Raw genomic sequence first — 27123 nt, 5'->3', positions numbered from 1 at the left:
CTATACTTGAAATTCCATCTGCGAAATATCACTCCAAAATCTTGAGCTTATATAAATATAACCTTATAGAAAATTCACACGTTAACTTCTAAATGCTACCAAAGTCGCTTCCAACTTGCTCTACTAGGTTTTATTTTACTATTCGAACTCAGTTCCTAGCTTGTTTTCTGTCGAAGTTTCAGGTGGTCTCTTGGAGCAAAGCAAGTTTTTGAAGGTAGATACTTATGCATCTGGGAGTCAGTTCAAAAGATGAATTTGCGTCTTTCTTTTCACATGCTACCAAATCAGGCCTTCGGGGCAGATCAACTACCTGTGACTGACACCTCTGCCGTTCGTCGAAATGTCACCTGCAAAGTCCTGTCACTAATTCCCTGACCCAAAGTGAATTCCATTGAGAGGCGGTCACTGAGATCTAAAACGCATAAAACGGGTAACCTTTTTCCTTCTCCAACCATCAAAGCCCTCAAAATACAGTGGAGTGACAGTTCTATATGTTCTGTCAAGCGAGTAAGTGATTTTTCAAAGATATTCCCGAAAGAAAGTCACAAATGTTAAAGGAAAAGATTTCGACCCCGGGTGCTTAGGGCTCTGTGTGGGGCGACCTTCTGAAGCTTGTGCCATGTAGGAGCTGTACTTACACATTCAGATATTTGTGGCATAAAAGGAAGCTCTGGATGGAACCTCTGCGCAAAGCTACCAATTGCTTCTATTCAGGCAGAGGCGCAAGGAGGTGGAGGGAAGCCGAACAAGCGTATTATGGGCAAGTCCTGGGTGCAGGCAGGATCTGACTGCACTTTTACGTCCAAAGCTGGTATTACTTTTGCGCTTGTAGATGCTCTCTTCACCTGCCTGATTAGAAATATGTTTAACAAATATAGAGGAAGAAGTGTGGTTTGACTACGAAAATAAGTCACCAGTGGTCATTCTTAAAGCTCCACACTTTAATAGGGTTTGCAGAATGTCTCTAGAAATGTTCGTCAGTAATTAATAGCAGCAATTGAATATTGACAGATTATCACCTATACTTGTTCCTAAGCGCATGACATTTTCCTCTATTCTGCCAGGGGCTTCTTTTGTCATTTTAGTTGACTCCAAACATTAGAATGTAATATTCTAGTATTTTGTGTTGACTGCATCCATGTTAAAATAAATATCATTTAAGTGGCTCGTCTTGACAGTCGTGTAGACCATCATGCAGGAGAAGCCTAGTGCTGACCAGGCCCGGCTATCCTGATTGTGGTGTTACTGAGATGTGTTGACGTGCTCCTTCTCGGTATGGGATTACTCTTCACATGAGACAACTGGTGAAGACCAGTCCTTATGACAAGGCATAATTACCTTTTTTTGCAATGGGGGCAAATGAGAACAGTTTACTTAGCATGATTCATAACTCAGTTCTTTCACCCCCCTGCCAACTCAAGGTAGCATTGTGTCCATGTGTAATTTTATATGTTTGTTCAGTGGTGTGAAATGGACTGCCCAAATAAAACAATAATTGGAAATGCCAATTCTGTGGCCTTTGTGTGATGAAAAGATATTCGCAAGCATACATGATACACAATAGAGGTAGCATTTGGGGAGCAGCAGATAACACCTGTTTCCCATATTTTGTGAAGGATGCAAGTCTTGAACAAGCACCGCTTGTGTTATGTTGGTGAAGCTTCACCACTACTTTACCACTATAGGAAAGGTAAAATGATTGCCACTATCCAGAGGTTGTTGGGGCAAGCGATGAGCACTGCAGGTTCTATGACAAACAGATCAGTATCGGGTGCATATAGAAAGGACAGCATTGCAAGGTCAAAGGGGTAGCGAGCAGCTAAGAGGTTTGAGAGCAGGCTAGGCTTTGGTAGGGATGGGATCACAGTTGAGCGTTGAAGGGGGTTGATGCAAGGTCTGGAGAAGCAGTGCCATGTCTGAGATGGCAGCCTACCATGGTGAGAAGTCTACATATCAGTCATGTACCGTTTAATACTCCCCTCCTTGCACAATAGGCGGAGCAGTAGCAATTGCAAACAAGAAGCAAAGGATACCAGTCAGGAAATGACTCTACTTCTGCTCGAAGGGTTATAGGCCTTCATGCCCTTTTGATTTGTCACCTTTTAAAGTTTTTTTTTACCTGGATAAGTTGGTACCTCACAACTGTTTGTCCTTATTTCCAGCCTATTAACTCTTCCATCCTCTTTCCTCCTCTACAGTAAACCAAGAAGGAGGAACGTCTGCCCAGGCTTGACCTCAGTCATAAGTTATCTTACACCATCTACCCAACACAACAGAATAGAGTTGATGACAAGCTGTTTCTGGGCTACGCTGAGGCTATAAAGAGCATGGCTGTGACCAAAAACACCATTTCACACTGGGTCATCCTTTGTTTTGAAATCTGCTATGTCAGGGACAAGAAATATCCTTCAAAGGGCATTTGTGCTCAATCCGCCACGGCTGCTTCTACTGCTGTCTTCAGAGGTGCCAAGGTTGCGGGCATCTGCTTGATGTTATGTAGATTGCCTTGCAAGCTTTTGCAAGGTAATATTGCCTCACATCTAAGGCACATACTGATAGATATTTTTCCTGGGCTGTGTTGCATGATTTCCTTGGTTAACATGCACTGCCAGTCCCACCTCCCAGTGATGGGATACTTTGGGACCTTATTCAAAGGATTTTAGGAGTCTGTCTTCAGGATGATGTATTCATCAGGAGACAGTTATTTATCTTCTGTACGGTGTTTCTGGTGGATACATAATCTTCCCAAAGATTTCTTACTGTTGTATTTGTTGCTGTCATGGCAATCTCATTTACTGTTCACATGTCTAGATAGGGCATTGAACAAATATCAGAAACTGACGATGCCACAACACTTGTTGGTGTTTAATATACTCCGTTGGTGTCCTGTCCACAGCGAGAGTCACATGATTCCACCTGGTCATGATGGAAAGTCTGTGCTGCTGAAACGTTTCTGGATCAGTCTGAAGCCACTAAGCTAAGCAGTGATAGTCTCTCACAGCCCCAGCCACAGGCCCTGACTTTGCATAGTGATGCTGTCTCCCTTCTGTAGTGAAATCTGAGATTCATGCAGTTGTACCTTGCACAGTGATTAACTTGCACAGTGATTAATTTACTGGGCTTGTAGTGCACATACAAATATGGGTTGCATGCTCATGCAGTGGGCTCTCTTTGGCCTTAATCTTTTCCCCGGGATTGTTCTTTACCTTGTACCCCCTGGTCTCTGTCTCTATCATAGTATTGAAAGGTAGCAGTGGATTAAAGTGAGGTACACTGTGTAAAGAGACCGAGCAATCCCCAGAGGTATCACAGAGGCACAAGTGACGTCTCAAATGCTCTCTTTATGGGTAGGGTGGCCTAGCAGTTAGGCACATCAGAGGGCAGTGCTAAGCATGTAAGGCACACACTCATGCAGTAAGTGAGACACACACTCAATAAAGAACTTGGACACCAGTTTATAAAAATAACACGTACTTTATATAAACTTTGATACCACGATCACTGGAAAACTTTTCGAGTTATGAATTTTTAGGGTTTTAAAAGTAGATACTGCATTTTTCAGGAAGCTGCAATACAATCCTATGGAGGAAAACAAAGAGGTAGCATGCCAGGTAGAGTGCGACGACTTACGGGACCAATCCCCTGGACTTAAGGTGAGTTTAGGGCAAGGTCCAAGGCCATGCCAACAGGTCACCTTCAGGAGCTCTGCTGCGCCTGGGTGCATAGGTGTGTTACAGCGTCTGGTGTTCCATTCAGGTCCATAGGGATCAGTCCGGTTACAAAGTTGCTGCGGAGATGGACTGGTTGGGCAGTCCAGGGAAACCCACAAGGGGGGTTTGACCTATGAGAGCCTTGAGCACGTGGGGACTGCATCAGTCCACTCCTCGGGCTCTGGGGTGAAAGGGGTCAGGGTTGTCTTCTGGCATTAGGTCTTGTACTGGAGTTCCTTGCAGTTGCAGAGGGGGCCCCGCAGAAAACTCTGGAGGCGTGGACTAGGGGTCCAGTCCGACCAAGCCAACAAGTGGGCTCTGGTCTTATGAAGTGGGGAGACGTGGGGACACCCTTGGATCGTTTCTCCTGGGTCGGATAGACGGGTGCAGAGGTGTTGTAGGGCATGGGTTTTTTGCCTCCTGGCCACTCGTGGTTACAAGGTGGGGTCTGGCGAAACAGTCTGCAGATGCCGTTGTGAAGTCCACAGTGAGTGAGTACATGGAGGGCTTCTTTCTGGAGAGCCTGGGGACCATGCTGACACCATTGGCCCACTTCAACACAGGGTAGGCAGTTCAGGTGCAGTGGAGATGTCCGGCATCTGGTTTATGGTGTTCCCGGTTTTCTCAGGTCTTTTTGGGTGCCTGTGGATGCACAGGAGCAGCGTCTCTTCTCCAGGGAGTTCCTCCTGGTTATGCGATAGGCGAATCATTGGCAGCTCTCCCAGTTTCTTGGAGGCTGCAGTGGCAGGACACGTTAGTTGCTCCTCGAGGGTCGGATGCAACAGGCAGGTCGGCGTGGTGGGTGCCAAATCAGTCAGGCTCCTCGGTTCTCGGGATGAGCTGGCTTCTTGTCCACTCTTTTTGTGTCCAGCAAAGATCTGATCATCTGGTACCAAGGAGTCCCCTAAATACTCAATTTAGGGGGTGTTAAGGGGAGTGAAGGGTAGTAGTCAATGGGCTATCTACCCTTGAGGTCACTACACCCCCTAGATGATGACTTCCTGTAGGTAGTGAGCATCAACCTTTCCAGAGTTCCTAAATTCCAACACACGCAAGATGGCGGAATTTCCTAAGTCGTGTCCACTTCAGGCTGGCCACCGGTCAGTGAGCTCACCAGCAGTTGGTGGTTTTTGAGGAAGCACCTCCGGGAGCATGTATTAATAAATCCATCACTGGAATCAGTGAGGGTTTATTAATACAAGATGTTTGATACCAAACATCCTTAGGTTCAGAGAAGCCATCATGTAGATGGGGAACTCGTATTGACCGGTGTTCAGCACATGTATTTAAAATGTCTTCCCTGCACACTTGCCATGTCTAAGAATCGATAAAGACATAGTAGGGGTATATTTTCTCATTCATATATGCCCTCACTTGTAATATAATGCACCCTCTCTCAGGGCTGAAGGCCTGCTGTAGGGGTGACCTGCAGATATTATAAGCAGTGTTATAGGGGACATGGCACACAAGTGTGTGCCATGTCACGTTTTCAACTTTGGGAGCACCTTGTCACACACCCTGCAATGGCACTCTTCATAAGGTTGATGCTGGGTCCCTCAGAGTGGCACAAGTTGTGCTGCAGCTCTGAGGGGCCCTCAGTACCCATACCCTAGTTATTAGGGGTACCATTTACTAGGGACTTATAGAGGGGCTAAAGGGCCTGGACACTTTGGGATCAAGTGACCAGGTGTCTTGTTTTAGGGAAGGGACACTGGCACTGGGGACCTGGTTCTCAGGAACCCAGTGCATTTCAGTCAAAGTTGCATCTAAAAACCAGTCAAAAAGTCGAGGTTGAGGAGGGTACGCCAACCATAACCCACTCTGTACAATGAGTCAGTGTGAGCTAGTGTGCAGAGTAAGTTATACATTTAAAGTAGAGGGAACCCTAAATATTAATTGTTTACATTAGCGGAATGGACTTTAGTAATGTGGTTTACATCAGGAGACAACCATGTCGAGTCTTATCCTGGTAATGCACGTCCTACTCTTCGTTTGATCCAAATACTGGTATTACAAAGGCATTAGTGGGAACTTTATAACTTGAAAGTGACAAGTGATACATTGTTCAGGAACTTGGGGGCTGTGAAAAATAAATTAACAAAAGCTGTAAACATGTAATATTGCAAGACATCGAGACAGAGTTTTGAAGTCAGGCCGTCTCAGTGTTTAAAAGCACAAAAAGTACTTAAGGCAGCCATATTAAGGCCAGGAGTATCTCAGCTTCCACCAGTAGCATTCAAATAAAACAAGAAAAGATTGCTTTTAGTACACAGTGCATGCTTGAGATAAAGAACTGAATGTATGATGACTGACCATTTTTTTCATATGTAAATATGATCCTAATAGGGATCTGTCCACTACACTGAGCTGCAACATTGCAAGCCTTAAAAAAAAATATAGACTGTTCTTCCTTTGTAGATCTCCACAAGATATGTTGTTTTGCAGAATTGTAGGCAACAGATGTAATTGACCGAGGTGGATTCACAATGCATAGTATCAAAACAATAAAATGAAGCAAGGGAAGACCAAAAGGGGGCCTAACTATTTGGGTTTCAGCACGCCTCCCGAAAACTTCAGTGTCGGGTAAATATACCAACATCATCTTCCAACATTTGAGGTAAATAGTGATGCTTGGACAATTGATTTATTTAATGTCTATCTTCCCCCAGGAAATTTAGATAACAACATGACTGTACTACAATTAGGGCTCAGCATTAGGAAGGTATGGCAGACAAGCCAGTTCACATGCATGACTACATTAGTAGATCTCGATCCAACAGCGTAACGTTTTGTGAAGACCTCAACATCAGACCACATCACATGTTAGAAATGGAACTATATATAGAGGAGTCTGTATGGAGTGTTCCCTACTCCACAACCAATGTTTTCAAGAAAACAAGGTTAGGTGGAAAAACTAAGCATACTTCTGTCCTCCAGCACTTTACCCCTACTCACTGGGAGCACTCTACATCCACTCAATTAGCACACTCTGTGAGACACCACTGCAAAAACCACCTTCAAATCTCAAAACCAGAAGCGCTTGATATACTCATAAACTCAGTCCTGGAATCTTGTCTCAGACTTGAAAGTTGAAGAAAGAACCAAGCTGGCCCATGATCTGCTAACAGCAAAATTGTTTTTACCAGCTGCTACCAAACGCAGTGCCACCTAGAACCTGACACCTTGGTTCCCAATTAAAACAGGAAAGTTTTGCCTGGAAAAGCAAGTTCGACAAGCACTGGGCGAAGAAAGCAAGCAATAACTGGAATCATGAATACCTAGAATTGGTAAAAACAAAGGCAACATTGGATAAAGGCACAATTTGAAGTCTGGAGACTGTCAAATTTAACCCATACCACACTTAGCAATATAGGAACGTCTACCTTATGCTTCGGTCAAGCATAGGACTTTACAGGTCAAATGGTTTGACAATGAGTGGGGGAGCTGCTTTTCTGTTGGGGTGAGACTACAGGCACCACTTTCCATCGTGGCAGAAGCCATCTTCATCCACCTGCCTACCCGCCTCATCTGTAGTGCATTGGGATCTTTTTAAATAAGTGCTCGGTCCCGCAACAAAGGAAGCTGCTTTTCTGTTGGGCTAAGAGACTTCATGCACCACTTTCCATCGCGGCAGGAGCTGCGTTCACCCACTTGCCTACCTGCCTGAGCTGTAGCTCATTGAGAGCACTTTAAATAACGGTGCTCGGTCCCGTAGCATGGGACATGCCTTGGGCGTGCCCGAACAAAGAGAGGGCCTGTCTGCACCCGTCCACAGCCGGACAAGACTGGGCTGGGCCACCCCCTTTGTCTTCATCTTGGGGCTGTCCCTCGAAGGTACTGTGCATCTGGTGTTCTATTTTTATTATCTTTGGGTTGCTGAGCCACCTTCTGATGCACCAACTATGGGTAAAAGCATAGCCCCCTCCTCTGTAAAAGCTGGTGAGACTACATTAGATGAGTATCTAAGAAAAGCAGTGGGAGTCTTAATAAAGAAATAGAGAGTGCCGAATGACGATTGTCTGCCACTGCTGTTTTGGCTTTTAATCCTTTATTGTTCCCAGAGTTATTTGTTCAACAATCTAATTTACCTATCGGCATTCCTCAACAAATTTCCCTGGATACTCCACTTCGGCCACAAGAGCATGAATGTTATCAGGGGCAAGTCCTTACCCAACCATTAGCGTCACCTCAAGACAGAGCCACTGAAGGTGGCCTCCCACCAAAAGGAAAAGGTGCCAGGTTGTGAAAAGAGGGCCTCTTTCTACTGCGGCCTTTTTGGATTCTGATGATGTTAATTGTCGTGCCCATAGTGGTATGTCCCCCTGATTCATTGTTTGTTTTTCAGGATACCTTTCTTGAAAATGTCAGGAGGTTAATGCAGGATTTGCTTTCACCTATCACAAAGAGACTGCCAGATATTTAGGAGCTCGTGCATAGTATTTGGTCAATTAGACATGGCATTCTGGAGGACCTCTCACCTCAGCCATTGCTCTGTTGGGCCAAGCACAAGTGGATCCTTCCACGTACGAAGGTGGTTTTGGGCCCATGACTGATGAGTCAGACAGTAGTGGGGCCATTACAGCACTACCAGGCATCTCTCATACTCTTAAATCAAATTCCATAGATGGTGCTTCGCCTCAACATCATTAATGCACACTTCCGCTACACAACCAGACCAGCAACCTCGGCCAGTCAGTCAGCTAACTATACTATCACTACAGTGTCCTAGGAGCGACAATACAGGGACTGTTAGTGGTCCAATTACCATTCATTTGCCTCCAGCCTGCTGCCCCTATGTGGCAATTCTGGTTAATGTTCCGCCTTTAACCCCTGGTATAAGTGAATCTTCGAGGTGCTAAAGAATAAAGTTCTTCGCTGGCTTACTGCGAATTCTATATTTCCAACCAATAGAGCCAATCAAATCTTGATGGCCAGAAGAGTATAATGGATCGGCCTGCTAAGGAAAAACTTTACTGGGGATTGCATTATCAATGTTAAGTAACCTAGTCTTGCAGGGGAAACCTTATCAAGGTCATTGGCAATTACCCCATCAGCAAGGAACATAGCGTTTACTCCAATTGGGCTTTTTTTATGGCAAGTCAACTAATCGACAGAGGGCATGATTTTATGCATTTTTCACCTATAGCCAGGTCCAGTAGGTACCAGGCATTGAGTTCATTGCAATATAATGACTGACTTGTGCGTAGAAGGGGCCATTCCGGCGGGGGTGTGGCTTGAGCGTCAAGATGGTGGCCGCACTTTAATAGTGCTCCGGACCTCTCCGTCATCCGCTCAAGATACACGCACCGACGGCCCTCCCTTGAGGAGAAGAGGTCCAGTAGGTACCAGGCATTGAGTTCATTGCAATATAATGACTGACTTGTGCGTAGAAGGGGCCATTCCTTCCACTGCTGTGAGGAGAGAAGCAGGGTGACTCTGATGGATCCTATTGTAGTTTTGCTGAACTTTAAACCCCAATCTATAACTGGTCCTGAGGGCTGTATGATAGGGAACACTGTGGCTTCTGTAAATATTAGTAATGATAACCGCAGTCTCAATGTGCTGCCATTTGTGGAACTCCCCTGTGCTCATCAGACGGGCTCCATATTACTGGGGATATTGATGTTATCTGCATACAGGAAACATTGTGTGTAAACCGAATTCATGTGGAGGGTTTTTCCTCACACCTTTTGGGGGCTGTACCCTCTCAAGCGGGGCAGGCGAAAGGTGGGCTTCAGACACTAATAAGTAGTAAGCTTTCCGTTACTGCTAAAAGGTTTGCTTAGCAGGGCCACATACCTTATTTATGTGGCTTGTAACAAAGGGGGGGACCTGATGTGGTGTTGGTCAGCTTTTATAATAATAATGTATTTGACAACTCCCGCAGCAAAGTGGTCCAAGTCTCTGATTTGGGCCTGGAAACCTTCCTGTGCCCTATTCATTCTAATTTTGTACTGATATGGGCTTGAGATTTTGATATACAGCAATGTCCCCTTCCTGCAAACAGAACATGTGTTAACACCAGCTTGAATGAGGATGGTAACACACATTTTTGCCACAACGATTATGGAAATGCATCGGACTTAATAATGCACAACTATGCCCTTCTTATGTTGGATTGTAAAAGGTGTCTTAACAGTGAGCAGATCACTTCTTTTGTTGGTAGAAATTACAATACTGTTATAGACCATGTTTTGGTATCCACTTCTGACCACGATTTGGTTGGCACCCCTAGTATCATTTCCACTTAATAAGTGATCAAAACCTCATCATGTTACCCTTTTTTTCTGGCACAACAATTACTCCAGGTAGGTCTAATTGCATATGGCAAATGGTAAGGAATAGTGCCTAACAGTAATAATACAAAATATGATAGAGGTTAATTACTGTTTGTGAGAGGTGGTAGACCATGGAAAACTGTTGTCTAGTTTTAGCCGGATTACAAGTTGGAGCAGCTCTTCGCTGACATGGGCCCCAAGATCTACTCAAGTTAGTAATCATGGATGGTTTGACCACTCATGTGTTCTCGCCTCCCAGCTTTTGAAAGTTGCTTTAGATAGTTCACCTAGATACTTTGTGGTTATTAGATCACTTTGTAAATCTTACAGATATTAGCAGCCAGGAAGAAAGTGATGCAGGAAGAGGCATGGGGTAAATTGAAACAGGCTGCTGAAACAAAGGATATTAAGCTGGGATACAGTTAATGCCCCCCTTTATTTTAAATGATTTAATTCCAGAGATCAATTCTTTTGCCCCTGTAAAGCTTTGATAGCCCATTTCTCAGATTTATTTTCGAGAATCTACTTTTCATTCTTTTACAATCATGCTGTAACATTTGACTTTCACATCAGCCCTAATATAACAAGTTTGTGCAATTAGCAATCATATATATAAATACATCAGGAGAAAGTAGGCATCGAAACAGTCAACAGCTAGACTTCCAAGCGGAGTTCTCTGCCGGATCTTACATTGAGCAGGATTTATTGACACATGACTGCAAAAGAAAATGAATGTGCATTGAAATTTTTTAGACTCATGTATAACCTGGAGGACGATAGATGCCCTACTAAGTCAAACAATAGATAACAATAAGAACAAGTTCAAACGTTGGAGTGCTATTTCTTCAGGTAATAGACTTTGAATTGAGCGCGTCTTCGTGTGCGCGGAAACCCCCCTGCCGCACCCGTTCGTACCAATATAGGATGGGAACACATCCAAACTGCAGACACCTACTGCCTGTATAGGACCCAGCCACACCCCCCAAAAAAAAAAAAAAAACGGAGACTGAGCCAACAACCCGTGCTCCCACCACAGCTGCTAGACTAATTCCTCCGCACCTGAGTCCGATTCTGCGCCCTGTAAGCACGCTATCATCGTTGCCCAGCTGTCTGACAAAGGATACCTGCACAACCCTAGTGCATCCTCCCGTCTTAATGCCACTCCCTCCGCACTTGCCCAAATCTCGAATGAGTACTTCCAGGCCCTCTCAGTTGGCAGGTCCGCCGACTTCCACCTGCGGGTTATCAGCCGCTTAGCTGTTATCAAGCCTAGATCCAGAAATCTCGCAGCAGCTCTGTTGCGACCCAGCATACAGACCTCCCATGTAAACTGAAACGAGCGCGCTGTGCACACCGACAAGCAGTCTACCACTGCTCTCCAGAAACAATGTAAGGATGAGCAGGACCATAGCATGTGAATCATATCTGCATTAATGTAGGAACAGCGGGGGCAAGCTGCATCGCAACGAGAAAAATATCTGTTAATGCGAGCTGGAGTGAGGTATGCTCTATGAACGATATAGAATTGTATCATGCGAAATCTGGAGTTACGGGGTATGTTAATGTAGCTGGAGAGAACAGAATTCCATTGCGCATCTGTGAATGAGGTGGTCGCATCTGCGTCCCAGGCCGCACGCAGTGTGGTGCACTCTAGGGTTGTGTGCGTTCATAACGCGTCAGTAAACCACCTAATCAGGTGCCGTCCCTGCCCCATCACCTGTATGTGTACTGTACCAGCAGATGTGTTGGGGGAGCAGTTGACAGGTCACCCCACTTAGATGCTAAAGACCTCAACAGTGAATTAAATAGTAGAAACTGTCCTGCAGACAGGCCTGTCTCCTGAACCAGTTCAGGGAACAAGATCAGTTTACCATCATTGTACAGGTCGCCCAGCGTATACAACTCCGCTGCATGCCACGCACGTAGTTCGGGACCTGACGTAACTTTGGGGCCGCGAGGAGTACAGAACAGTGCCAAAGCTGGAGCATACGGGACAGTCCCCCCTGTAAGGCGCTGGGACCTTCGGTAACAGTTGTAGGCCACCCTGAGGAAGATCTGCCCCGGGCGCCGCTTGTGTGAGCGGGGGAAATAAATGGGACACCTGCATGAGGGACCAGGGGACACCTGCATGAGGGACCAGGGGACACCTGCATGAGGGACCAGGGGATAGCCCATTTCTCTGATATCCTTAAAGGAAATCAGAAGGCCTGTAGCTTAACGTCGTGTGTGGGTATCTCACTCCAGAATCCTCTTTCCCTAAATATTACCCTTGACGTGGTCCTCCTTGCTTTGCCGCTTATTGCAGCCGGTATATGCCTTTATAGCAGCTAGGGACCTTTGGAGCCCTATTTTGACTAGGGTCTTTAATGAGCCAGCAGTAAATGAGATCCCAATAATTGTACCTATCTGCAAAAAGGTGATAAATCAGACCCAAAGTGTTATCAGTGTATTTCCCCCTTGGGCTCCTCCGTAAAACTGATGAGTAGATTTCCTCTAATGAGACGTGAGGAGTGGGTGCAGGATAACTCGATTTTATAATATGCACAGTTTGGTTTTAGGAAGGGTATTGGAACAGTCAACAGTGTGTAAACTTGGACCTGTTGATTGGAAAATATACTTGGGCCAAGCCGGGATCCCTTTATCTCTGTTTTGTTGATCTAAGCAGTGCTTTTGACCTGGTTGACCATTCTATTCTTTGGTCACCCTTGAACTCCCTTGGTGCACCGAGGGAGATCATTTGTTTCCTTGCGCACTTATATGGGAACCTATCTTCTAGAGTGCGATTCGAACCCCAAGGTGAATGTTCACCCTCTTTTAGGATTGGGAGAGGTATTAGACAAGGCTGCGTTTTAGCCCCTTTATGATTCTCACCTTTTTATTAATGGAGTGGATGAAACTCTGCAGCCCTGTCGGCTGATGTTCCCAGAGTCACCAAACATCCTATTCCGGTGTTGTTGTATGCTGACAGTGCTGTGTTGTTATCTAGGACACCCATAGGCCTACATAAGCTGAGAAATGCATTTGTGGAGTGTATGGCATCAAAAAGAAAATGGTGATTAATATATCCAAAAACCTTTCAATGATATGTGGAAATAAGCCAAAAAATGTAGACTTTTTTTTATTTTATTTTTTTTATTTTTTTTTATTGGCGAGTCCTTAATTTCTGGAGTAAATGCCTTTTGTTATTTGGAGGTTTTATTCAGAAGTAATGGTATGTGGGGGTCAGCATTTGTTAAATGCCAAATTGGGTACCCACCCCATCAAGAACATGGTGGAGATATACAAGGCCAGAGGAATGTCCACCGCTACCTACTGGAGGTGATTATGGGGTTATACCATGTCAGTTTGGCGAGACCCACTTAAAGTTTTATCGCTTACTGGGAGACATAGCAAGGGAACATTTGTTAAAGAACAGTATGACCGTAGAATGAACAAATCAGCAGTTGCCTCTTATATGTCCCTTATCCCTGGGAGGGCTGTCAGTATTATTTAACTTGTGCCAATAACCTCCTGATGTTTTGACCAGATTCAGATTGGGCACGGTACTCCATTTGGTTGTTTTTCCTGAAATGAAGAGTTGCCCTCCTGATACGATGCCATGCCTATGTGATGGATTGTCAAAACAAAGCACTTTCCACTTTATGCTCTTTTGTGATTTGCATAAGAACCTTATGTCTTTTTGTCTTAAACCTCTTTTCCTTGCCTATAATATTAGAGATCATAACAAAGATGTGGAATATTTGTTTGCACTTGGTGACAACTTTTGAGCTTTAATGTCGCCTATTTAATAGTGACGGTCATGCACCTAAAGAAGAGTATTGAGTTAAATGATTTAAATGGGTGAAATTTTGGCTCTTAAGAGCAGTCAGGATATTTTAAGTAATTTTAAGTATTTTGTTTTTATGTTGTATACATTGTACGTACTTTTATGGCTGTTTTTCAACTTGTCGAATAAAGTTTTGAATCGAACCAAACCGACACTGAATCCCTAAAATACAAATGTGCTGTGCCCTGTAAAGCAGACATAGCAACCCCAAAGGAAAATAATAGCTAAAGAACTTGAGGAAAGCTTACAAAGGCATGATTAAGCGCAAGGAGGGGAAGCTCCATCCTAAAGCTTGAGAAGCTCTCAAACTTCACTCAATGACAAAAACCCAAGAAATGTCTGGGAGTTGGTAGATAGGGCTCAGTGTCCTGCATCCAGTCTTGAGACAGGGATGTGCTCAGCTGCATGGACTGGCAAAACAATTCTCTAATAGGTCTCAGAAGGCCTTCACTTCTGGCCTCTTTGCAAAGTAGGGCAGCATACCTCATAGTACATGCGGCCACTCCAGTCAGAACTATGAAATGACTTTAACTCTAGACAAAGTTCCTGACGTACCTCTAAGCCAATACCTAAGTTCCCAGTAGAGGTTTATGAGGGTATTTTAGCTGAAAACTCTTGAAGGCACCACGTCCAGGCAGAATTCCTGAAGGGATTTATCACAGCAGTCCGTTACTGAAAATTGTGTGCATTGCAATCTGGGAACATGACGAATCTCGTGCCTTCTAGAGAACTGCCATTATTGTTCTACTATATAACAAAGGGTCTTGCAACGATCCTGCTAATTATCACCCAATATCGCTGCTGCATGGAGCTGGCAAATCTGTGACAACCTATTAGTCACCCATATAGAGACTTGGGCTAAAGACAAAAAGATATTCTTGCATCTACAAGTGGGGTTCTGGGAAGGCCAAGGTTCTGTCAACCAAGCATTGAGCCTACACTTTCTATGTTTCAAATATGTCTTTATGAAAAAATCACCTTCATACATGCTTTTCATAGATCTAAAGACAGCCTTTGACTCGGTTGATAGATAAATGTTATGACACAAGGTGAAAGACCACAATCTACCGAAGAAACTTCGCAGCCACCTGAAACGGCTTCACCAAAGAAACTGCCAAAGTGAGATATGGCCCCAAGGGCAAATGTACGCCTGATTTTCAAATCAACACAAGTGTAGGGTAGGGATGCATGCTTGCACTAATTTTCTTCAGCCTGTTTATAGATGATGTGGGCAAATGTCTATTGGGCTTAAATCTGGAAGTTCCAGTGATGGATGGAGACAAAATTCCCATCTTGTTATTTTCTGATGTTGTTGTCTTATTGGACCGTCCTGAGTTGGGCAAGGGTTTGAACAATTCTGCAATTCCCAAATCTGCCAAATTAACACAAAAAACTAAATTAATGATGCTGAACTCAAGGCAAAGCTTCAAGACACCGTACCATTACATATTTATAGATCCACTAGTGTGTCCTATATTATGATAATCTATGGATTTGCTTCAATGATAAACTATCCAGGGGAGAACAGGCTGAGAAAACCTAGACCATTATAACCATTATAAGCCAGTATACTAGAGCAGCCCTGTTTTTTTTTTTTTTTTTTTTTTTTTTAACAATGTGGGCAAAGATCGATAGAGCAAGCTCTTCGAGCCCACAAAATAAAGGTTCTTTCTGCTGGCTGTTACGAAGGGGAGCTCCCAGAGCACAGGAAGTCACTGGGACTGCAAAAAGCGGAGGACTCACCTGGGTCCTGAAACTCCAATGACCCCATTAAGGGTGTAGTTGTGTGCCTGTACAGCGCTGAAGCCCTAATGACTTTAAAGCCCATTCTAAATTGGGTCCAGTTATGGCTCAAAACAATACTAGGAGTTTATCTTGAAGCTCTCCTTATTGTGTGGTTTAGCAAACAGAATCTTAAGTTGTGCTGACTTAATCACATTGCCATTACTCTAAATAAAATAGGTTGTGCTATGTGCTGACTACTGAAACAAACCTGAGCTAATGAACAGATCGAGCCTTCCATTAGTCAAAAAACATTACAGATCCCTCTTTCATGCGAATCACAGAACACAACGAGGCAAACTGCTAACAGTTCATAATGTTTTTTTAATAAATAAGTTTTTATTGTTTTAAAAGAATAAGGAATGACATTGCATACAAATGTTGAAACAAAATTAACATAATATAATAAGTTGCTCCTTATCAACATATATTGAATACATTAAGTACTCGGTTTGGTTTTGGTCAACCCGGTCCATCTGAAAAACATGGTGCATAATATCAGTGTCTCTCGCTGGCAAGAAGTGGATTAGTCTCGGGCCCCTGGTGTATGCCCACGTAGGGGTGAGGGACGGGTCGGGCGTGGGTCACACCCCTGAGGCGAGCTTTCCAATCACGTGTTGAGCTCTATTTTACTCTAGTCTCCCGCCAGGGCCTCCCACTTCCCCCATACTTTGTCATTATTACTTGGGCATTCCCTGACCTCGTAAACCAACCTCTCTCGCTGTGCACACCATTCCACTCCCATCTCCATTTGTTCAGGGATGGTGCCACTCCCGCCTTCCACTCAGTCATAATGTCTCTTTTAGCAACCAAGCACGCTATTCCCATGAAAGTCCGGTCTGCTCTCCTTAGGTCAGTATCACCCATTACCCCCAGTAGGAACGGGAGTGGGGCCAGTAACACATCTGTCTGCAGGGTCTTGGAGATCTGACTTTTGATTGCTCCCCAATAAACCTCTATGATTGGGCAGGTCCATGTCATGTGAAAGAAATCTGCGTCTGGTTGAGAGCATCCCGGGCAATCGGTCACGGAGCGGAGGCCTGCCCTATACAATCTTTTGGGTGTCAGGTATGCAGTGTGCAGGAAGAAGAATTGTAAGAGATGGAATTTGGTGGATATTGTCAGGGCTCGGGATGCCATCAGGGCCTCCCCCATTCTCCCTCTTCGATTGGTCCCACCCATCCCTCCCATCTGCGACGGAGATTCTCAAGGGAACCTGAAGTGTTAGCTATTAGTGAGCGGTATATCTGTGAGACTCCTCCTCTACCCAGGTTACCCATTAGTACTCTCGCTTCCATGGGGGCATGTTCGGGAATGTGCTCATCAACTTGCGTGTGTGCCATTAAGGCATGGCGTAACTGGAGGAACTTGTAGAACTGTGTTTTGCTCAGCGAGAATAGTCTCTGGAGGTCCTCAAAGGACCTCATATGTGAACCCCCCCCAGACATCTCCTGGCATAGAGATCCCTATGCTATCCCATTTCTGGAACCCCTTCAGTCCCGCCACTTCAGCAAGGAGCTTACTGTGCCACAGTGGGGTTTGTTGAGTAATTCGATTCCACCACCCTGTGACCCTCCACCCCATCAACGCCACTCTAGTCACCTCTGGGGTGGATCGGGGAATTGGGCACCCATAGAGAGCGTCAACTATTCCGGAATAGCTCATTGTGTGGAGCTCAAGTCGGTACGCAGGATCCGACCAGCCTCCTCCGACCCAGTCATTGATGACAAGCAGCTGCGTTGCAAGGTGGTAGTAGTATACATTCGACATTCCCAATCCTCCATCGTAAACGTCTCGTTGGCATGTGGTTAGCGCCAGTCAAGGGCAGGTGCCCTTCCAAAGGAAGTGACGAATTACTGAGTCAAGGTCCTTAAACCATCTCTTGGGGATTGGGCAGGGGAAGTTTTGTAGCAGGTAGAGGAGTCTGGCGAGGACCATCATTTTAAAAAGCGCAATTCTTCCAAGCAGGTTGGGAGGCAGGGTTTGCCAACGCTGAAGCTCAGCCTTTACCTTGGCGATGTGGTGTGACATTGAGCTCCCATGTTAGCTCCGGTATGAGAGCAATATAGACTCCCAGGTATTTAAAACTGTTCCGACGGACGGGGATGGTCTGTTGCCAGTCCATACAGTCTCTTGCGCAGTGCAGCGGGACCAGCAAAGATTTACGGGGATTTAGCGTGAGGCCAGAGGCTTCCGAGAATAGGTCTAGAATCTGTAGGATACGCGGACCACTTGTGGCCGGATTAGCAATATATAGGAGAACATCATCAGCGTATAACGCCATTCTATCCTCCGATCCCGTAGGCCAAGACCATCCTTCAATCAGAGGATCGTCTCGGAGCAATTTTGCTAATGGCTCTATTACTAGCGCAAAGAGCAGTGGGGACAAGGGGCAACCATGGCACGTACCGCGGCCGATGTGGAACGGGTCGGATATAACCCCGTTAACCTGTACCCTGGCTGTTGGATGGGAATATAGTAGTCCCACTAGTCTTTGGAATCTGGGGCCAATCCCGTTACTCTGTAGGACCTGGTCTAGGTATGACCAGTCCACGGTGTCGAAGGCATTTTCAAAGTCAAGGAGGAATAGAGCCTTGGGTGAGCTGGTTAGGATTCCACAGTGTGCCAAGGCCAGGTGCAGGCTCCTGATACAGTGCCTGGTACTTCGGGAGGGCATGAAGCCGCATTGGTCGGGGTGAACTAGCGACGGGAGGGCTGGTTTCAATCTGGTTGCGAGGATGGAAGAGAGTATTTTAACTTCGATATTTAGGAGAGAGATGGGCCGGTAGTCTGAACAGTGTCGTGATGGGTGCTGAGTTTTGGGGATTACCGCAATAGTGGCTTGGTCGATGCCGAGGGGGAAGTGGTTGTTGCCCTCGGCTTCTTTGTACATGTTGAGGAGGTGAGGACCCAGTATGTTACTACACCTGCTATAGAGCTCCGCCGGGAAGCCATCCGGACCTGGTGTCTTACCCGAGGCCAGAGCGACCATTGCACCCATGACCTCCTCCAGGCTTATTGCTTCGTCTAGGTTATCCCGAACTGTGGGGGAAATCATGGGAAGAGTGATTTAGCAGAGGAGAGGAAACTCTCTCTCTACCCGTGGCCGAGGGTGTTCTTCGTATAGTCGCGCATAGTAAGCTGCGAAGCTCTGCGCAATGTCCCTAGGGGTCTTAGCAGGGGTTCCGGTTTCATCTATGATTTCGGATATGATCCTGTTGGCCATAGGGCTCGTAGCCAGCCAGTGCAAGAGTTTCCCATTTTTATCCCCCCAGCCGTACACTCGGGCCATGGATGCCCTCCAGCTAACAGTTCATAATGTTTAAGACCAAGGGCTTCTACGAATTATATATATCTTTCGGTTTCCGGAGATTGATTATATATCTCATGGGGAAGAACATTGATTTATTGAGAAACAAACGCATTTCGCCGTGCATCTTCGTCAGTGTTGGCACCGTATTGTATAAACCAAACAGTTAAAGATGTCGTTTGTCAATTCACAATTACGTTATTCTCATTAAAATCGAAACGCACAGTTCATTCGGATTCTCATTGACAAATGTCTTTGGCAGCCATCTTATAATGTCAGTATGTGACTTAAGTACCAGATTAAATTGGCATACGGTGATATTATACAGAGACAATCCATTGTTGGTAGCCAGTATATTGTAAGTAAAGCAACACTAAGAAATTCCTCACTATATGCATAATTATTAATTTATGGAAATCATCACACATCATCATTAATGCATAGCTTGACTGTTCATCTTCAAACTTATGAATATCAATAAAATTAATCTTGAATTAAATAAACATGCAAGTATATCAAACAATTCATCCTCTATTTGAGGTGTACATTTAGCCATTGCTCTCTTGCTCGCTCGCTCTCTCTCTCTCTCTATATATATATATATATATATATATATATATATATATATATATATATATTATATTGTCAGCTTCCACGATGAACCCTGCTTCATTCTTTATTGCTGCCAAAATAATGGCAAATTATAGGTCTCATGTCAAAATTTGAGTGCAAAGTAACAGACATAGTATTGAACCTTGGGTGGTCAACTAGTTTATCCTATCTAGACTTTGTGTGATGTAAAAATGCCCAATTTCACTAGCCTCAAATTCTATCAAACTCTGGCTCATTAATTTGGGAATTCTCTTTGTTAAGCCACATTCTGCAATTGTATAGTTTGACTTTTTTTTGTTTTTTGTTTTTTTTTAATACTATTTCAACAAGCCTTACATTTGGAGCATAGAAAACACCCAGTTATATCACTTAAGGCACTTTTCCTCCCTTCATGTGATAAATTGCTCTGCACTATGACTCTGATCGATTTACCTTTTCTGTATGTTGTTAGTGGATATTTGTATAATTTTAAAACTTGCCAATTCTTTCTAAGAATTCTAAAAAGCACATTAGCTTGGCCGGAGAATTCTGTATTTAATCGGATTGGTGGTTCACCTTCCTCTCCTTTGTTCATCTCTTGTAGGAGGTCTACTCTAAACATCGATTCCACTCTTTTCAGAGCATTATTTAATACTCCCATGGAATAGCCCCAGGTATGGAATCTCTGAACTGCTTTATGAGCTGAGTGGCTAAAGTCCTCCTCTTTGGTACTATTCAGTTTGAGCCGCACTATATATCTCATCGACAAATGCCTTTGGCCATGCGCAGTGGGAGTTGGTCGCAGGGCCTGTCTCTCTAGGTGTGAGTATAGGGGCGAAAGGGTATGTCTGGGTGTGAGAGTGTCTGTGTGTGTGTCTGGGTGTGAGAGGGTCTATGTGGGTGTGAGAGGGTCTGTCTGATTGAGCTCCAATAGATGAAAGATACATTCACCTCCACAAAAGATTTCATATTGTCTTTCAATATGGAATCTCAGAGTAAACACACTTGCTTTGCCTTCGCCAAGCCCAGGAGTTTGGATCATTTGTCCTTTCCAGAAGTGGACCTCCAACTGGGGCACCTGCTATGTTTATATTTGTAAGTCCTTCCTGTTGAGGTTTAATTTCTGTCAATTGAGCATCATGGTCGAAATAGAAGCTCACCTGCTCGTTTATACAACAAGCGTCCAGAGTTTCCACAAAGGGTCTATCCAACTGGGTCACTTTCTACTGGGTAGTTAGTAAGTGCTGCCTCATTGGGTAAATATCCAGTGTTGGGAGGGGGACACTACTGTTTCCATGTGTATATATTTGTGTAAATGTATAAATGTATATGTATATATGTGTATACATATTTATGTATATATATGTGTGTATCATTTAAAAATCCAAAGGTTACAGGGATGTTTTAGTTAGGCTCACATTTTAAACTTACAAAACCATGGAAATTCACCTGTTATGGTTAGTGTTATCTCAAGTAACTACAACATAGCGCACCCACCAGGCATAGTTTTGTTCTTCAAAAGTTTTACTGCAAATATTACATTGATATCACCAGTGATGTTATCAAAGATGTCCTGAGTCACGTAATTTCTGACTCCCTTGGGGGCAGATCGTCCTAATTTAATTAGGCTAATCTGCCCCAAGGGGGGCAGTAACAACTAGACACCAGGGAATTATTATTATTATTTTTTTAACAGATTGGGAGCGACCGCTTAGGCAAGAATTTTTTTTTAATGTTTTTAAAGAGGGTGGGGGGTATGGCCATACCCTTACTTCAAGTAAATGGGGGACAAAGTTGTTCTGCCCACCGGTGGGCAGATGGGGCAATTACCCCAGATCCACTACCCAGGCCCAGGGAGCAGAAAACCTAAGAGATGCCAGTTAATAAAAAATAAAAAATAAAAAAATCATAATAATGGGGTGGTGGCTACCAACCAGTATGGGCAGGGTTATGCCCCCACCCCAGCTAAAAGGGGAAACAGTCTTTCAGCTCTTCTCACGCACACTAAAAGATCTTATCCCAACGACAATCAAGAGGACATTTGATTATTTTGGATTTTGGTTTTACATTTGGGCCATGAAAGCTTGTTTAACTCTCAAAATCGTCCCACTTGGAATGGTGAGGGCTGCACTTTTTGGACTTTGGGATGCTACCATGTAGAAAAATCTACGAGACCTAGACACATCTGAAACTTCTGGGTGAGTCCAGGGTGGTGTGCTTCACATGCACCCCGCACCATTTCTTACCCACAATGCCCTGCAGACCTCTAACTTTGCTTGAAATCACACATTTTTCACACAATTTTGTGATGGAACCTCCCAGAACTGCAGGAATCTACAAAATTCCTACCACCCAGCATTGTTACATCTATACCAATAAAAATTCTGTCCCACTTGTCAGTGTAAAAATGTTTGTTTTCAAACTGCCCTTTTGGACCTGCTTTGGTTCCCCCTCATTTTTTACATGTTTTTGGCTGTTCCATGTCACAGGCACATGGCCCACCTACACAAATGAGGTTCCATTTTTACTGGGAGACTGAGCGGAACGTTGGGTGGTAGGAAATTTGCGCTGGTGCGGTAATTCAGCTAAATTTGAGGTTTGCTGAGGATTCTGGGTAAGAAAACACTGGGGGATCCACGCAAGTCACACCTCGCTGGACTCCCTCACGTGTCTGTTTTTCAGAAATGTCTGGGTTTGGTAGGTTTCCCTAGGTGGCTGCTGAGCCCAGGACCAAAAACGCAGGTGCCCACCCCCCTGCAAATAAACGGTAGTTATGTATTTGATAGCTTTGATGTGTCCACGTAGTGTTTTGGGGCATTTCCTGTCACAGGCACTAGGCCTACCCACACAAGTGAGGTACCGTTTTAATCAAGAGACTTGGGGGAATGCTGGGTGGAAGGAAATTTGTGGCTCCTCTCAGATTCCAGAACTTTCTATCACCAAATGTGAGGAAAGAGTGTTTTTTGCCAAATTTTGAGGTTTGCAGGGGATTCTGGGTAACAGAACCTGCTGAGAGCCCCACAGGTCATCCCATCCTGGATTCCCCAGATGTCTAGTTTTAAAAAAATGCACAGGTTTGCTAGGTTTCCCTACACGCCTGCTGAGCTAGAGGCTAAAATCCATAGCTAGCCACTTTACAAAAAACACGTCAGCTTTCTATGTAAAAATGTGATGTGTCTATGTTGTGTTTCCTGTCACAGGCATTAGGCCTACCCACACAAGTGAGGTACCATTTTTATCATCAGACTTGGGGGAATACAGAATAGAAGAACAAGTGTTATTGCCCCTTGTCTTTCTCTACATGTTTTCCTTCCAAATGTAAGACAGTGTGTAAACAAGACGTCTATTTGAGAAATGCCCTGTAATTCACATGCTGGTGTGGGGACCCCGGAATTCAGAGATGTGCAAATAACCACTGCTTCTCAACACCTTATCTTGTGCCCATTTTGGAAATACAATGGTTTCCTTGATACCTATTTTTCACTCTTTATATTTCACCAAATGATTTGCTGTATACCGATATACTATGAAAACCCATTGCAAGGTGCTGCTCCTTTATTGGCTCTGGATACCTAGTGTTCTTGATAAACCTACAAGCGCTATAAATCCTGAAGAGTCCAGCAGACGTAACTGTATATTGCTTTTGAAAATCTGACATCGCTGGAAAACGCTAGAGAGTAAAACGTGGAGAGAAATGGCTGTTTTTTTCACCTCAGTTTCAGTATTGTTTTTATTTCAGCTGTTATTTTTGCAGGAAAACCTTGTAGGATGTACACCAATGACTCCTTGCGGAATTCGGAATTGTTCATACTTTTCGGAAATGTTTAGCTGTCCGTGATCCAGTATTGGTTTCACACACATTTCTGTCACTAACTGGAAGGAGGCTGAAAGCACAAACAATTGTAAAAATGGGGTATGTCCCAGTAAAAGGCCAAAATTGTGTTGAAAAATGTGGTTTTCTGATTCAAGTCTGCCTGTTCCTGAAAATTGGAAAGTTGGTGATTTTAGCACCCCAAACTCTTTGTTGATGGCATTTTCAGGGGGGGAAAACCACAAGCCTTCTTCTGTATCCCTTTTTCCCCTCTTTAAAAATAAAATAAATAAATATTGCCGTATTTTAGGTAATTTCTTGGTCTCCTCCAGGGAAACCCACAAACTCTGGGTACCTCTAGAATCCCTAGGATGTTGGGGGAAAAAAGGGTGCAAATTTGGCATGGGTAGATTATGTGGACAAAAAGTTATGAGGGCTTAAGTGTGAACTTCCCCAAATAGCCAAAAAAAGGCCTGGCACCTGAGGGGGAAAAGACTTGGCAGTGAAAGGGTTAAACTGTATGGACCCGAAGACTGTTCTTACTGCATTAGTACTGACTAGTAGGCTACCTCTTTTGTTGCTGCCCTTACATTGTTTGTGCCTGGTAGTGCCTATTTCCAGTAATCCAGCTCTGGACCTCAACAACCTATACCTTCCTTCCTGATAATAGCATAAATTCATTTTGAGTGACTAATTGTGTTTTGTGTATTATACCTATTGTTTTTTAATGAGTTCGTTTAATGTGCATGTTAAACATGAAGCAAAGTTGAAGGAATTCATATGTAAATTCTCCTCTCATGCACTGACAGTGGCTTCCTAAGAAGTGGAAGGATAGACCAGGCAGCATGAGGCAGTAGATTCAATCTTCTGGGTTGATATTCTCAAATATTGTCTCATGCAGTGGCTGAAGGGGGCTGATCAAAACAAGTCATGGCTGAAGGAAGTTAGTCCAATGCTCAATCTGTGTATTGGAAACAATAGGCCTTTTAGAGAGCGGTTTGGCTGGGCACATTAAATACACTATTATCAAATATATACAAAATGTTTTTTTCTAAACACATGATCAGAGAAAATCCCAGAGAAAACTCGCGGAGTTTGGCAGGACATTAACACCAAGGAAGGGGAACACTCGTACATCTTCCCTGGCAGTGCCCTGCTGCAAACATATTGGACAGACGTCCTCGATGCAATTTATATATAATATGTTCCAAACTAACATTCCGAGATTCCCAGCATATATTATTTTGAGCACACGCAATGTACACCCGTCCTCGCTGCATTCCAAGAACGGAAAGATGTCATTTGCAGCAAAACAATAGTGGCACAATGGAGTTAAAAGGTCTCCAGATGCGAGCGATTGGGTATACAGAATGTTGCAATCTGGGGATGAAAAAATAGCAGCCACAGTAGAAATAACAGTGCAAAATTATGAAGCTCAGTGGAACCCGTTTCTGTCACTAATTTCGACAGAATATGATATATTAAAATATCACCTACATATAATACTTGGGAACAATGGGAAGCACTGAAGCACTAACACGAATGAGTGATACTACTTATGAATATAAAGTCTAGTGGCAGTGCAGCGGACGCAGCCGGCTGAGGAAGCAGGGATGGTTGTTTTATAAAATTAAGTAAAAGCACCAACCTGGCATCATGATGTAGGGAAGTGAAAATGTGGATTGCAGTCTTTGAATAAAATACAATTGAATAAAATACAATTAAACTTTAAATTCACTATTAAATTGTCATTTTACAATCTAACTTTATTTTTATGACAGGATCTTCACCCTGTATAGCAAGTCGCTCCCCCTTGACCTGGCATGTCGAGTCTGGGACGTTTTCTGCAGAGATGGAGAAGAGTTTTTATTTAGAACAGCTCTTGGAATCCTCCGATTGCATGAAGATATCCTTTTACAGATGGACTTTATTCATATAGCACAGTTTCTCACTAAACTGCCTGAAGACATTGCACCCGAGAAGCTTTTTAGCTGCATTGGAGTAATTCAGATGCACAATAGCAACAAAAAGTGGGCGCAGGTGAGTACACTATAACAGTTACATCTATTCAAGACACCAATATGCAAGGGAACGCAAGAAATAATAAATTAGCAGTGGTGTCTACCAATGAGCCAAATTGTGTTAGGAATGTGAAATACTGGCTTATATACAACAAACTAATTAAAAGTACTGTTGTTCCATTTGAATTGGATAATGAAAAGAAATGTTTAATTTCCTGACTTTAATTGAGGGGCTGGGTCCCTGTTCTGTGTCGAAATACGATGTACATTTTTTTTTTGTTTAATATCACAATCAATAACATATATGGAGGGCTTCCTAAGGAATAAAAACCAAGAGACTGCCTCCTTGGTAACTGATCCACTAAACAAAGACACCTCTAGCCAGAGAGATAAAGCTAGAAGAGATAATTTTATCCTGTGTGAAATTTTAGAACATTTGACAGAGCAAGAATTAACTGACATCCCATCCCACCAGTGAGGTTTGACAGCGGATGTAGCTTTATCTGCAGAACCCCGAGATTTCCTTGCTTTCCTAGGCAACATTTGCCCTGTGACTGGGTTCTGTCCCGTGCACCACAGTACTTTAACCGTAGGAACACGGCATATAGCAAAACATTAGTTTCAAAACACGTTCTCTGTGTTACTCTGCTTCTTTTACCGCTTCACAACAGTTAAAGTGGGCCACATGGCCAATGTTTAACAGCTGCTTGTCACAGTATTTTTTGTCTTTGCATAAGATATTTCAATTTCAAATTCAATGTCAAATCTAGTAGTTACTACAACTTAAGCTTAAGTATATGGAGTAGCCCTCCAAATTTCTCAACGGCCATAAAATGAAAATCTAATAATTGTATAAAAACAACACCAAACCAATGTTTATTTTATTGCTGGTAGTTTATAAAACTGTGAACAGCAATAGTATACATAGACTAGAAAACATGTTATGGTTTCACAATGGCATAACCACTGCATGAGTCATTTCTGCTAACAGCATAATTTGGCCCTTCATCTGATAAAACCTTGAAAAGATCCAAAGCTTTAATTTTTTTTTTTATATATCATTTCTCTGTTGCTCTGCAAATTAAAATCTCCACACCTTAGGCAGTCATCCTTAAAACAATCATCCAAACGTAGACAAATCAAATATTTATTCCTTGCTATCGTTATGAGGCGTGCCACCATCAACAGCACGTAAAGGTCTTCTTTTCTCGATTTGACTGGGCCCTGGCAAATATGTTATAGAATTACTGGTCCACATACGTAAGGAATAGTATTTTTGTTTCCTCCTAAACTGAACAAGTCTACCTACCTTAAGTAATAGCTGCCTGCTAGCTTTTTTTCAATCACAATCACAATCTGGACAAAGTGCTATCAGAATTACATTCTCCAGTCAAAAACTGCAATATCAATGAGATTCAAAGGCTTTGGAGCACGTTTTTGATATGGAATTTATTTTTAAAAAAAAAACAAGCAGCTCTGCGAGGTCTGAAAACAAATGGCTGCAGATTCTAGAGGGGTTTTGGTGGCCAATCTCCTGGGTAACCCAGCCTTCAATATGTATTTATTTAATCTTTTTAAACACTTACTCCAGCTACTCATGTTCATCAGTCCTCATACTTTCACCTTCATCACGTTTTTGCACTCTTCTCCTTACTCGTCAAAGTTTTCACCATAATTTGTTATCCTACGTTTACTTTCCACCGACTCTGCTTGTACTGTGTAGCAGTGTGACGGATCCTTGTTCTGGTGTCTGGGCACCCACATAAGATCATACACAATGACCCTGATACTGAG

General features: G+C 43.6%; 1 protein-coding gene across 3 annotated transcripts in view; it reads left to right on the top strand.

The window, feature by feature from the left end:
* TBC1D12 (TBC1 domain family member 12) overlaps window positions 1–27123 on the top strand; it is a 407968-nt gene that overhangs the window by 346291 nt on the left and 34554 nt on the right. For all 3 annotated transcript variants that reach the window (XM_069239854.1, XM_069239853.1, XM_069239852.1), the window contains one exon: window positions 25090–25348. In XM_069239854.1, coding sequence (XP_069095955.1) covers window positions 25090–25348 — 259 coding nt within the window. The remainder of the gene's footprint in view (window positions 1–25089; window positions 25349–27123) is intronic.

The sequence above is a fragment of the Pleurodeles waltl genome, chromosome 6, assembly GCF_031143425.1.
Source record: "Pleurodeles waltl isolate 20211129_DDA chromosome 6, aPleWal1.hap1.20221129, whole genome shotgun sequence".
In the NCBI taxonomy this organism is placed as follows: Eukaryota; Metazoa; Chordata; class Amphibia; order Caudata; family Salamandridae; genus Pleurodeles; species Pleurodeles waltl.
This window is presented reverse-complemented; position numbering and strand designations above follow the sequence as displayed.